The sequence below is a fragment of the Zosterops lateralis genome (assembly GCF_965231275.1).
Source record: "Zosterops lateralis genome assembly, chromosome: 6".
Lineage (NCBI taxonomy): Eukaryota > Metazoa > Chordata > Aves > Passeriformes > Zosteropidae > Zosterops > Zosterops lateralis.
The window spans coordinates 35,250,931-35,263,706 of NC_139761.1; the positions used below are offsets into that span (position 1 = coordinate 35,250,931).

The 12,776-nt window shown below is 38.4% G+C and overlaps 1 protein-coding gene across 5 annotated transcripts in view; it reads left to right on the forward strand.

Annotated features, from left to right (window-relative positions):
- The window catches only part of SIPA1L1 (signal induced proliferation associated 1 like 1), a 201,548-nt gene that overhangs the window by 129,307 nt on the left and 59,465 nt on the right, over positions 1 to 12,776 (forward strand). For all 5 annotated transcript variants that reach the window (XR_014590388.1, XM_083863666.1, XM_083863667.1 and 2 more), the window contains 2 exons: positions 7,789 to 7,919; positions 8,506 to 8,694. Coding sequence is in view for 4 of the 5 variants with exons in the window: in XM_083863666.1 (XP_083719792.1) it covers positions 7,789 to 7,919; positions 8,506 to 8,694 (320 nt within the window). In the remaining variant the exon portion in view is untranslated. The remainder of the gene's footprint in view (positions 1 to 7,788; positions 7,920 to 8,505; positions 8,695 to 12,776) is intronic.

Genomic DNA, 12,776 nt, shown 5'->3' on the forward strand with positions numbered 1-12,776 from the left:
GATTGAAGCCTTTTGACCTGTAGAGGTCAAAAAAAGAGCAAACTCCAAACATTACCCAAATACTCCCGCTCTCTGTCCCTCCTGTCAAAATTATACTGGCACCAGGAGATGCAGATCTCCTTCTGTTCTTCATGATTCTGGAAATGATAAAAAAGGAGTGCGGATAGAAGTCCTTTAAAAGACTTCTGTCTGCAGGATTGTGTTGTTATTTCTGATGGATAGAGCTGGTCTGATGACTGACCTGGAGAATGCTTGTTCTTACCTTCCAATGATCAGGATTGGGTTTCTTCTCTTTAGTGAATACAGGTCAAAAGAGCTTGTTTCTCCCATATAAAAGCAACAGGAATGCCTGGTTAGAATTAAATTGATGGTCTTAAAAGAAAAAAAACCTTCTTAACTGCATGTTATCTAATAATCTCATTTCCCATTTTCTCTTGCCTTCTAAATATGTCCATCTCTTACTTTTTTCCTCCCTGTCTCGTCCATTGTTTAAGTGGCTGTTGTTACTCTTTCCATAGTCTTCTCTTTCTGCATTATTTCTAGGGCTGAGAGGTAGCCTTTCCCTGTGTTTTGAGAGTGCTGCTCCATATCCTTTGGAGACATAGGAGTTAGGAAAAATAATGGTTTCCTGGGAAAAGTAAGCTAGATGTGTGTTATAGGATAAGGCATGTTTGGAGGGGAGGGCCTGAGGTTTGTGAACTTTGATTATTTTCCTCTGTGTCTCCCTCTGGAACAATTTCATTCCTTACCAGTCTAGTGAGTTTTGCGATCAGTAAAGCTTCATGTTACAGCTGACCTGATTTTACAACACTAAGAGGGGAGGACATTATTCCTCCCTCTTCCCTTGTACATGTTCTCTCTTTTCAGAGAACTTGATAAGCCAGTTGAGTTTACTAAACAAGCAAGCAGAATTCTTGCCATCACATTAAATTTGGGATTTACTGCTTGGTTGTTTCTCTCCAGTTCTGGTGAGTGATATTATCTTTCCTTGCAATCAGAGAAGTGCCAAAGCCATATGGCCATGTAAGGGATGAAAGAGAACAGCAAAAGAGGAAGGAGGTGTGAGTGGAATTTCAGCCTTTAGGCAAAAACAATTTATTTAACAATTAAAGCCTTCTCTTTAAGGGAAACTACACCCTCATACTACTACATTTCCAGTCACTGTTACATTTCCATTTTTTTAGCTATAAATCTCGGGGTTTTAATCCGGTTGTTTCCTCACCCGAGATTCCAAGGCTGGCTGGTGGTTCATGTGGGCACGAAGGGAGTGATTTTCCCTCTTGACCTCTGAAGGATTTAGGGTCTGCTGTCTGACTCTGTGTCTCTGTGTTCTGTGCTGAGCTCGGTGCTCGGTGTTCGGCGCGAGAATGATGAGGAGTCTCAAGGTCTTGGTTTTCTGGTTTCTCGCGTTGTTTATTAGTTCTTATCTTACAATTCTCTGTGTCCGGCCAAGATGTTCACAGCAGCCTGGACACGAGGTGACTCCCCTTCCCCTGTGTCCTGCCATGATGTCCACTGCAGCTCGGACACAAGGCGACTCCCCTGTGTCCGGCCATGGTGTTCTCAGCAGCTCGGACACAAGGCGACTCCCCTCTGTGATGGGAGGTCGCTACCTCTTATACAGATAACTACGTACCCATTGTTTACAATTCTATGCCAATGTCTATCACCTATACTAACAGGGTCGTGTCTACTTTGATCCAATCCACTGAAACTATTTTGTGCCCACGTCACTGCAGAAGATGGATGCCAAGGGAGAAGAAGAAGAACCCAGGGCACCGCCCTAAAATCACCATCTTGTCCCTTTGCATCTACATTCTAAAAATCCAAAACTACAAAATCTTCTGCACAGTGATAACTACACTACTCTCAGTAACACCTTTGTGACTTGCAATTCTTCTCTGTGTTAGATGTTTTTCTCATGGACCAAAATCAAAGACTGTGTCTTCCTGGGCTCTGTGCCCGGCAAATCCCCCTGCACAGACCCCAGACCCTCTTTTTTGGGTCCCAGGCCTCTCTACCGAGGTCTGTGACTTCCCAGGGCGCCCAGAGGGATGCCCTGGACTCCAACAATAAATAGGAAGAATTGATAAAATCGACATAATCTAGTCATAGATTATGAAGAATTATTAAAATATACATAATCTAGTCAATGACATAAGGTGAGGGCAGCCAGATATAAAAATGTATGTTATAGAGTAGGATTGGATAGGGAGAAGAAGCTGTGATTTTTTTTTTTCTTAAGCAATAAAACTGGGTTTTAAATTCACTTTTCTTGTGTTCATTCAAGCAGAGTCCAAACCAGGGGTGTGATTTTTATCAGAGATTTTTATCTGAAAAGCTGTACTTCAGAAGCCTCATTAGATATCTCAAACCTCAATTTTCTACAAGTACAAAACACATTTTGTTGACCACCCAGAGTATCACCATTCCCTGAAGAAACTTTAGACTAAAGCTGGTGAGGTGGGATGGTGATAAAACTTGAAGCAGCATAATAGGGAAAAAAACCCTAGGAAGTCAGTTGTAACTGAATTTTTTATGTAACATGAAGCAAGTAAGGGTGCAGAATTTTTTTTTCTGGAAGAGGAGGTTGGGTTTTTATGATGTTATGAATGGAACAGACAGTGCCAAAAGACAGTTTCAGTAGGATCAGCTCATCAAGTCAGTAGGCTTTGGATAATTTTATAGTCTAAGAAGTATTCTTGGATGAATTCTGATTTGACAACAATACCTTTTAAACATCTCAAACCAGGAAAATTTCATGGACTTGGGGAGCACCTAATAATCCTAGAGCTTGCAAAGAATAAAAAGCAAAGTTCCAGAGAATTGTAAGGCTAAGTTGGTTTTCACTCAAACTGGAAACAAAGAAGGTAATTTGGGACTATATCAATAAAGAACTGCCAGTTAAAAATCATCAATGATGCCAGTCAGCATGATTTAATGAAAAATAGGTCTTGTCACATAAAAGAAAGAAAACATAGTTGATCTTGTGTCTTAAAAAAAGGATGAAAGCCATTGAATTCATATAGGCCCTTTTAATTTCTTTAGAGTGATTTGGTGAAATGCTGATGGTGACTTGTCTGGAGTCCTTAATTATATGAAATCAATAGCTCGTTTTCTACAGGTACTGTTACTTAGATGATAAATCCATCTCAAGTTTTAGCAGTGTATGGAGGAAGGATAAGTGCACTTCCATGTTAGTATTGCTAACGTGGTCCAAATTAATTCAAATATTTTAATCTACTTTGTGTAAAATATTTGCATGTGACATTTATGGATGAGTCTTGTAAAAGCTTAATGAGTGCAAATAGATGAGTTTTTGTATGTAAAGGAAATTGGTCCCTCTACAGAGTAGTGGAATCGATAAATAATATTCTGGCCTGGTGTCCAGACTTCTAAATGTGAAAATACCTGTGGAGACAGTTTAGTGGAGGTAAGAAAAATGATGCTTAGAAAAAGGTATTGGGAACAGAACTTTATAATGGTACTTCCCAAGGCTGAATTCAGATTCTCCACTTTATATCTGAACTAATTGTCCAGACTCCCTTTGTACTCAGTGGAGAGAAGTGAACCTCGAAGGATCATATGGATTGCAGTCTCTTCCCCCAGTCCACTAACAGAAGCTCATGCATGACTAACTCACATGGAAATGTTTATTTTTATTGGAAATGTTACGATGCACAAGATGTATTTACGAGGTGATTAAACAATGGTGTGTTTTAAAAGGTGTATTTGATAGAAGGACTTAACTAAAAGTTTGAAGTCTAGACATTTATAAGTTAAGCTTGCGCATGAAAAAAGAGAGAGGATGAAGCCAGCGCAAGAACCAATTTGTTCAAGTTGCAGATGTGTTTATTAAAGACTTACTTATAATCAATATTAAAATCACAGAGAGAAAATTTTGTTTCCATCAGCTTGTCCGAGCGCAGTTCAGAAAAGAGAGCATATCACTCCAGAGGAGCAGTCAGTTTTGTCTGTCCCCATAATGGCATCTGGAAATTACAGTTCTCATGGAAAGAACCAAGAGCATCTGTTTTGCTTCCATCCTCTTCATGCAGTAGTTGCAAATGTTGCCATTTAGGACAATTTTTTAGTTACTGGCTTAGAATGAAAGACTTGACTGAGAAATAGTTTCCTGAACTGGTTTTATAACAAATGAGCTGTTGGTCAGCTTTCCTTTAACTGTTGGCAGCCAGTAAAAATACCCTTTGCCCTAATGCTTTAAATTGCTGCATATTCTATCTAGGAGTTAATGCCTTTCAAGTATGTGGCTAGACTTGCAGAGCTCCCAAAATGCTGCCTGCCCTTTTGTCTCCAGAGAGCTACTGGGCAGGGTTTTCCAGTACTGTAAATGCCGAGCTAGAAGAAGGTGCTTGACGCGAGTTTCATTCAGGAGATAAATGTTTGGGGTTTTTATTTCTAGCCTGATTACACAGAATATCAGTTGGACATGATATCTAAAGAGAAATACGATGAAAGCACAAAAGAGCTTTCTCAGTTAAAATCAAGTGCATTTGCTTGGATTTCCTTTGCAAAGGAAACTCATAAATATCTGTGAGGAAAATAAATATTTTAGCTTTGGTTCTGTCACAGGAAGTATCTTTTGAGTTATATGATAGATATTTAACTATTTTTAAAAGTACGTATCATTTGTTTTAAGGACCAGCTACAATCAAGTAATTATCTTTTGTTCAGTATGTGTTTATAAATTAATTTATGGCTGCTGCTAGTTGTCCTGATTATCCGTTAGTTAAATGATTTTTCAACAGTTGTTTAGATTATATGTCAAGCTTGAGAAATGTTGTTTCTAGTTCCACAGCTTCTGTGTGATGTGGACAAATAAGCTGTCTTCTAAGGTATTAATGTTTGACATCAATTTCTTGAATTATAATTGTGACATAGCCCTTGTTTTCCCAATAAAACAACCAATATCTCCCTTTACACTGGATATTAAGCTTTTTACACTTTAATCCTGCTACTTCTTTTCCTGCACTGGAAAGAAAAAATTGTTGGGTGTAAGATGATTCAGAATTTAAGGGAGAATCAGGTGGTACAAGAAAGTGTACCAGAAGGGAAAGTAGTCAGGTACAGGGATATACACTGTAGCTTGCAGAATGAATACAGAGATGTGGTTTGGGGGAAGAGAAAGAAGGAAGATGAAGGTAAAGAATGAACAACCCAGTAGTAAATGTGAGTAGAGGAGAGGGCGAAGGATGTGCAAAGGAGGGCGAGAAAGAGGCTGCCCAGTGCAGATTGAAGGAAAAAAGAATAAAAGACGTTTCCTCTTAGTAGAGAAGTGTAAAGTTCCACACTACTTAATGCTTTTTTTCCAAAGCAATAGGAGCCAATTAAAAAGCTTAATCAAATCATATAGAATTGTATGCGTATTATGTGTATGCATATCCTCTTGCCACCCTTCTTAAATGTGTTTTCAAGATGTAGAATGATTTTTCCTGAGAAAAATTCTCTATCTGAATTGCAGGCTAGAGTGGTTGCAGGGTACACAAGTTTTACTATCTATTTTACACCAGTTTTGTGTGGTTGTCAGTACAGAAAACTAATGAATTGTTTGGACCCTTCTAGTATGCATGACCACTATATCTTTTTTCTTTAAGTTTTAAAGCAAAGCCACATCACTATTTTTAAGTCACTAAGCCATTTAGTGTGGAGATGGCCAAGTTATTTCAGGATTTGGAAGCTGCCATAATATGCTGATTCAAAAATTAATCTTTCTCCAAGACTGTGCTGCTTCTGCATTGACCTTGTCTGCCATAAACTGTTTGGTGAGCTATAAACATCCTGAAAAAAACCCAAGCTACTCAATGCTGGAGGAAAAAAGATCAGGGTGCTAGTAACATAGTTTGAAATTTTGAACAACAGAATATCTCTAGCATTTATAGGGTTCATATATCTGTGGACTAGTATGAAAACCTAATTAGAGTTATATAGATAATCTAATTTATTAGTAATTTCCCCACTCACTGTTCAGCCACCCAAAGTTTAATGACAATATTTATGTAATATGCCACAAGATAGTAGGAGAATTTTGAATTTTAGTTACCTTTGTTTAGGGTATTGGCTTTTCATGACTTGCAAAGGGAACTTGGTAAGCAAGTCTTATAATGCTGCAAGCAGGGTTCTTTTTATGTCTTGCATGCTCTGAAATCTTAAACAGAATTCAATGAGTGAAGGGTAGTAAAATACCAGACACTGGGGACTTGAGTAAAGCCCCCAAGGGCTTAAAGTGCTGGACAGCTGTGTGAGAGCACTTAGTATGTTGGAGGGAGATTTTGCAAGAATCAGTAAGTATAAGTTTTAAAAGAATTACAGTAGAAAATGAGGCTCCCAAATCTTTAATAATATTAGTAATTGAAAAATTATTGCTATTTACTTTAGATGGAGTATATTTCAATATGTATTTTTATTTTTTCAAAGATGCAGTTCTTGATGATGGTATTAAAATACTTTACATTTTATTTCTATAGTAGAATAGCTCATATTAGACTGTTCCTAAAGTTCTTATTTAAAATTCTGGTTGTTTAAAGAATAACAAGTAATCTATTTGTAATAAAGGCAATAAATACGGTTAGATTTCCTGTCAGGGCAGTTACATCTTTTTTTTTATTCCACCGAATTTCACATTTCTTTGAATTGCTGAATTTTCAGATGATTCTACCTTTTGTATTTTTGTGAAGCTGTAAATTCATTCATATATGCAGCTAATGGAAAATTATGACATGGGACTTAGTTTTCTTGTGCAATGTTTGACTCCTATTTTTTGACTTTTCCCTTAATTTTTCTTTTAGGGGATGTATGTTTAAATTCAGCAGTCACTTAAGATTTGTGCAGCTTTGTTTATATGTTGCTGCATTAATGGTGATATAGCTCTGTCATCAGTCAAGACAGTTTGTAATGCTCAAAAGGTTCCATAGAAGAGCCTTCAACAGCATCCTCTAATATTGTTGAGCTTTGATTTTTTAAAATACGCTTTTCTAACTTTCTTCATGTAAAGCTTGGCTTTACATGTCTATAGTTAGAGGAATATAAAAATGTTCTTCAAAGAATCTGCTGTCCAGCTAGGGAGTGAATTCACCATCCTTGTGTTCTCCTCTCTACTGCCTTCCCCACTAGACTGGTTTTCAACTGAACTCTTAGCACTTTAAATGTTGTTGAACACTGTTTGATATTTATGCTTGTAATTTTATCCTTGTGCTTTGTTTTTCTGTGGTACTATGATATTTTTACTGTGAACAAGCCTTTAACCTCTTTTTCAGCTTCATCAGTTTTTCCCATTTTAGAACTGAGTAATGTGTATGGAAAAAGCAAAACACAGTCAAACAGAAATAAAGAATTTACATCCTTTGCTAAGTACAGTTGTTTGACATTTCTATTTTAACATAGGTTGTTGAGTTTCCCACTTCGGTGCATTTGGCTTCCTTCTTTTTATTTTTAAGGGGGGAAATTGGTCGTACTTACTTAGTTCAATGTGAATGAAACAGATGGCAATATAAAAGCTGATGTAAGAGGTGTATCCTCTTTTGGGCCTATTTAAGCAAAGATGCCATGTTGAATTTCAGCCTTTTTGTATAAAAGAAGTTCATGAAAGAAGTGAGGCACAAGAATGACATCCTGGTACCACTTGAAGGCATGTTCTTATTGACTGCATGGACCCAGCAGTTTATTTCCAGTGTAACAATCAAGCATGAAAATATAGTTGAAGTATAAGAAGTAAGACAGATTTCTCTTTTTTTTTTTTTTTTTTCTTTTTTTATTTCTCTCATATACAAGAACACTGGAACTATTTTGGGGCAGATGAGAACCTGGGTCCAGTAGCTGTAAGTATAAGAAGAGAGAAGCCAGAGGAAATCAAAGAAAATGGACCTCAGTACAACTACCGGATCATATTCAGAACCAGTGAGGTAAGCAGTTGAGGGAAGATAGTAAAAGAAACTAGAAGTGAGCAGGCAACACCAAATGGAATGTATGGGGATTATGTGCTTTTCAGCATTAATAAGAGATTTCTGTATAATCTGGGAACCTTCTGACAGAATTACTTGGCACAGTATATATATCAGTTATTCCGTAACATCCAATACAGAGGAAATGCTGAAGGTTATTTTGGTTAAATCTTGAGAAACTTACAGGAGCTATATTAGCTAGCAAAGCAAAGAGGAGGGAAATTGTTTTCTTCACTTTTGTATGTGGCAGTGAGTAGACATGAGAAATATACTTTTTACTTTTGAGTGCTCTATAGTATAAAAATACTTTCCTAATGCCAATTTTTCCAGGTAGGAGTTTTCTGTAAAACTTAAGTCTGATGAATCATTTGAAATATTTTGGTTACTAAATATCAGTGAGTGACATTTTGTGTATCATTGTTGGTCTCATGCTAACAGAAATTCCTTAATCTCTACTGAAAATTGGAAAAATAGAATGTTTAGTTCCACTGCTGTGGCTAGTCAGTCTCAGTGCAGTAAATGTGCTGTTTTTCTTTTCTGTGCATAGCTCATGACATTAAGAGGCTCCGTGCTGGAAGATGCTATCCCTTCTACTGCAAAGCATTGCACAGCCAGGGGACTTCCCCTAAAAGAAGTGCTGGAGTATGTGGTTCCAGAACTGAATATCCACTGCCTAAGGCTGGCCTTCAACACTCCTAAAGTCACAGAACAGCTTATGAAGCTTGACGAGCAGGGGGTAAGTGCAACGTTATAGAATTAACAAATTATCTTAATCTGTCAGCTTATTCCCATGAGTTGGAAGATTATCTTTTAGCTTTGTATGCTTAGAGTCAGTCTGTTGAAATGCCTCATTTAAACTAAAACTTGTCATCTGTGGGAAGAGTTAAGTTGCATTTATTTCGCCCAGCTTTTGCAGAATATTTGGGATGTATGAAATCAAGTTCATTTCTCTAGGTAGCATGGAATTCTGAATTAATGTTAAGGCAGTTGTTCATTTAAATCCTCTTTAAGAGACAGCATTATTGTTTTTCAAAGACTGTGGGAAAGAGGGAGTTCTGTTTTTCTTATTGCTAAGAAGAGAAGTCTCCCGTGGTGCTAAATGTTTCTTTGTAATGCTGCATTGGCTAAGCCATGACCAGGGTGCTGCCTGTCTTGTTTCATTTTGTTGGTGTTCTTTCAAACTATATGGCAAAATATTCTAAGGCTTTCTTCATACAAATAATTTTCAATGAGGTGATAGTCTGCTGGTCTTTTAAAGATGGAACCAAGGCTCATCAGTGCTACAGCTTAGACTTAATAAAATGAAAGTCCATGACTGAAGTGAATTTTATGATTATGAACTTCAGTATATATATTTAGTATATATGACACTCTGTAGCTGTGTGCATGCCTCAGTCCTCACTGGCAACCTCTCTTTCCATGCCTCTTGAGTGGATGGATCCAGGATGGCACTGGATACCTCCCACTGTAAGAGAAGATCATGTTCATGGCCACCTGATAAACCTGGATGTACATAAATCTGTGGGACACAGAAGATGCATCCCAGGTTGCTGAGGGAATTGACTGATGTAGTTGCCAAGCCACTCTCCATGGTGGCATTTGAAAAGTGGTGACATTCAGGGGAAATCCCAGAAGACTGGAGGAGGGGAAACATTGTACCTAAGTTTAAAAAGGGTGGAAAGGAAGATTCCTTTGGAACCTCAGCCTCCTCTCTGTGCCTGAGAAGGTCATGGAGCAGATTATCCTAGAGGCTGTGCTAAGGCACATGAAGGACAGGGAGGTAGATTTGAAACAGCCAGCACAGCTTCAGCAAGGGCAAATCCTGCCTGACCAACCCAGTGGCCTTCTATAATGGAGTAACCAGTCAATGGACAAGGGAGGGATTACAGTTAGTGTTTTTCTGGACCACCATAAAGCCTTGGGCATGGTCCCCCACAACATCCTTCTCTCCGAATTGGAGAGAGATGGATTTGATGGGTAGACTGTTGGATGGATAAGGAATTGGTTGGATGGTCACATCCAAAGGGTAATGGTCAATGGCTCAGAGTCCCAATGAACATCAGGTGTATCTCCTGTCCATAGTGGGACTAGATGTCTTCATTAATGATATAGATAAAGGGATTGAGTGCATCCTCAGCAAATGAGGAAACTGAGTGGTGCAGTTGCCATGCTTGAATGATGGGATGCCATCCAGAGGGATGTCCATGCCATCCAGAGGGATGTGGACGAGGTCAGGAAGTGGCTCCATGGGAATATCATGAGGTTTAAGATGACCAAGGGCAAGATGCTGTACCTCTGGTATTCACAGGCTGGGGACTGAGCAGATTGAGAGCAGCCCTGCTGAGAAGGACTTGGGGGTGCTGGAAAGTGAGAGACTGGACATGACCCAGCCATGGGCACTTCCAGCCCAGAGAGCCAAACGTGTCCTGGGCTGTATCCAAAACAATACGGGGCAGCAGGGCCAGGGCGGGGATTCTGCCCCTCTGCTCTGCTGAGACCACACCTGGAACACTGCATCCAGCTCTGGGGTCCCAGCACAGGAAGGACAAGGACCTGCTGGAGTGAGTCCAGAGGAGAGCCATGAAGATTCGAGGGATAGAGCACCTTTGCTGTGAGGAAAGGCTGAGGGAACTGGAATTGTTTATCCTGGAAGAGAAAGCTTGGGGTCACGTAATTGTGGCCTTCCAGTACCTGAAGGGAGCCTATAAGAAAGAGGAAGAGGAACTTTCTACAAGAGCAGAGAGTGACAGGACAAGGGGAAATAACCTCAAACTGAAAGACAGTAGGTTTAGAGTAGGTGTTAGCAGGAAGTTCTTTGCTGTGAGGATGGTCAGGCAGTGGAACAGGTTGCCCAGAGAAGCTGTGGATGCTTCCATTACTGGAAGTGTTCAAGGCCAGGTTGGATGGTCCTCTGAATAGCTTGGTCTAGTGAGAGGTGTCCATCCCACGGGAGGGGCATTGGAGCTGGATGATCTTTAAGGTCCTCTTCCAATCCAAACTCACTGTATGATTCTATGACATATAACAAAACTGTGAGGTTAAAATACCCTTAGTTCATATCCTATATGTTACTAAGCTCCCATAGTATGGCTTTCTAATACTTAAGCTTAAATCATTAAGGGCGAGTGATAGTTAAATTTTATTATCTGTATCAAAGTATTTTCTGTTTTTATGGTAATGAAACAGTTTGACACTTCTAGCCGAAAAAGATAAGTACACTCTGTACTAATTAGAAGCTGCATTTTTTCAATTCTAAGCTAACAAAAATTTGGTAGCAGCTGCTCTACTAATTAAGTACACAGAATGTTGATCACGTCTTCTTGCTGAGTGTCACACTTTCCATTACAGCATGAGCAGGTGCCTGTTTGATATAGCAGATAAAATGTTTTGTAAATTTAAGAGTTAAGATTATAAAGTCACCTTAGCTTGACTGAGCCATTTAATTTCACCCAGGAATCCCTTCACTGAGCCAAATTTGTATGCATCAGTTTTCATTAGAATAAGATGTCTTTTTTTATATTTGAGTTAGGTCTTAAAACAGCTGTTTGTTTTAATATTTAAGAATTTACACTTCTTCATTTAAATTATCTGCCTTCAGCTTTAAGACTTATGATATTTTTCTCTGCTACATCTTAAAAGTCATTTTGGTGTGAGATTTATTTTTCCAGCAAAGGTTTTTGTATGCAGTGATTATATCATCTGTTGGTCTTGTTTATGATAAACTAAACAGATTGCACTTTTCAAGTCTTTTACTGCAACATATTTTCTCTGCATTTCATATCACTCTTATGGCTGAGCTCTGTCTCTTCTACTCTTTCAATATCTGCATATGTCATTCAGTGTTAGAATGGGAATATTTTTCTTGCCCTAGTTTTGTACTGGTGGTGTATGTGAAAGTTGCTCATTCCTTGCTTCCTCTTAGATTGCTAAAGTGGTAACATCTGCTGTTCATGCATATGGTCCACATTGCTTGTCACCTAGCTGTTCTTTTATTGGATTTATTAAAATGCATCCATAGGAATGGTTCTGTGTTAAACAGCAATCCAATCATTTCCTAGGGCTGCACTAGCTTCTTTGCTAATCACCATCTACTAATCTTTGTCTTGAATGCAGAGCTCATGGTATGTTACTGTAAGTTTGCTTCCAAATGATTTAAAAATTTGAATATTAGGGCAATTACTGATTTATTTCAGTTGAAGCTAATCTTTATGGCAATTCGTCATTCACAGAAATACTGCGAAATGTCACTTGGTTCTTAATATAATTCCTGGTTCATAATATAAACTTGCTGACTGGTTAAATCCAAGATATACTTTCTGCTGTCTTAACTGAGTGCTAGATAAATACTTAAAGTGTACTTTTCCCACATATATGAATATGTAAATACTTTGAGATTATTAAAATGAAGATGCTGCTTTAGTAGTTTTACCACAACAGAATTCATACTTCAACTTCTTTTTTAGCTTTTTCTTGTCGTTAATACACTCCTAAGGACTGTAGGTTTATCAGAAGGAGGTCTAATAATGGGGACTGCATGCCTCTCTCCAGATCTGCGCTTTTTGATTCAGAAATGCCAATTTGTGTTGTCCTTAAGGAAACTTTCTTTTTTTTTCAAAAATAAGCAAATCTAAGAACACAGCTAGAAGGCATATCCTGCTCTTTGCATAGTCCTTGTTTAGTTTCTTAGGCTGACATTTTCAAAGCAATGAAGCATGGTTGTTTGCTTGCTCATTGGTGCTGCAGATCCCATTTATATTTATGCCCTTGAAAATACTTCCTTTCACCTAAAGTTGAGGCTTGAATAGTGCAAGTGTGCTT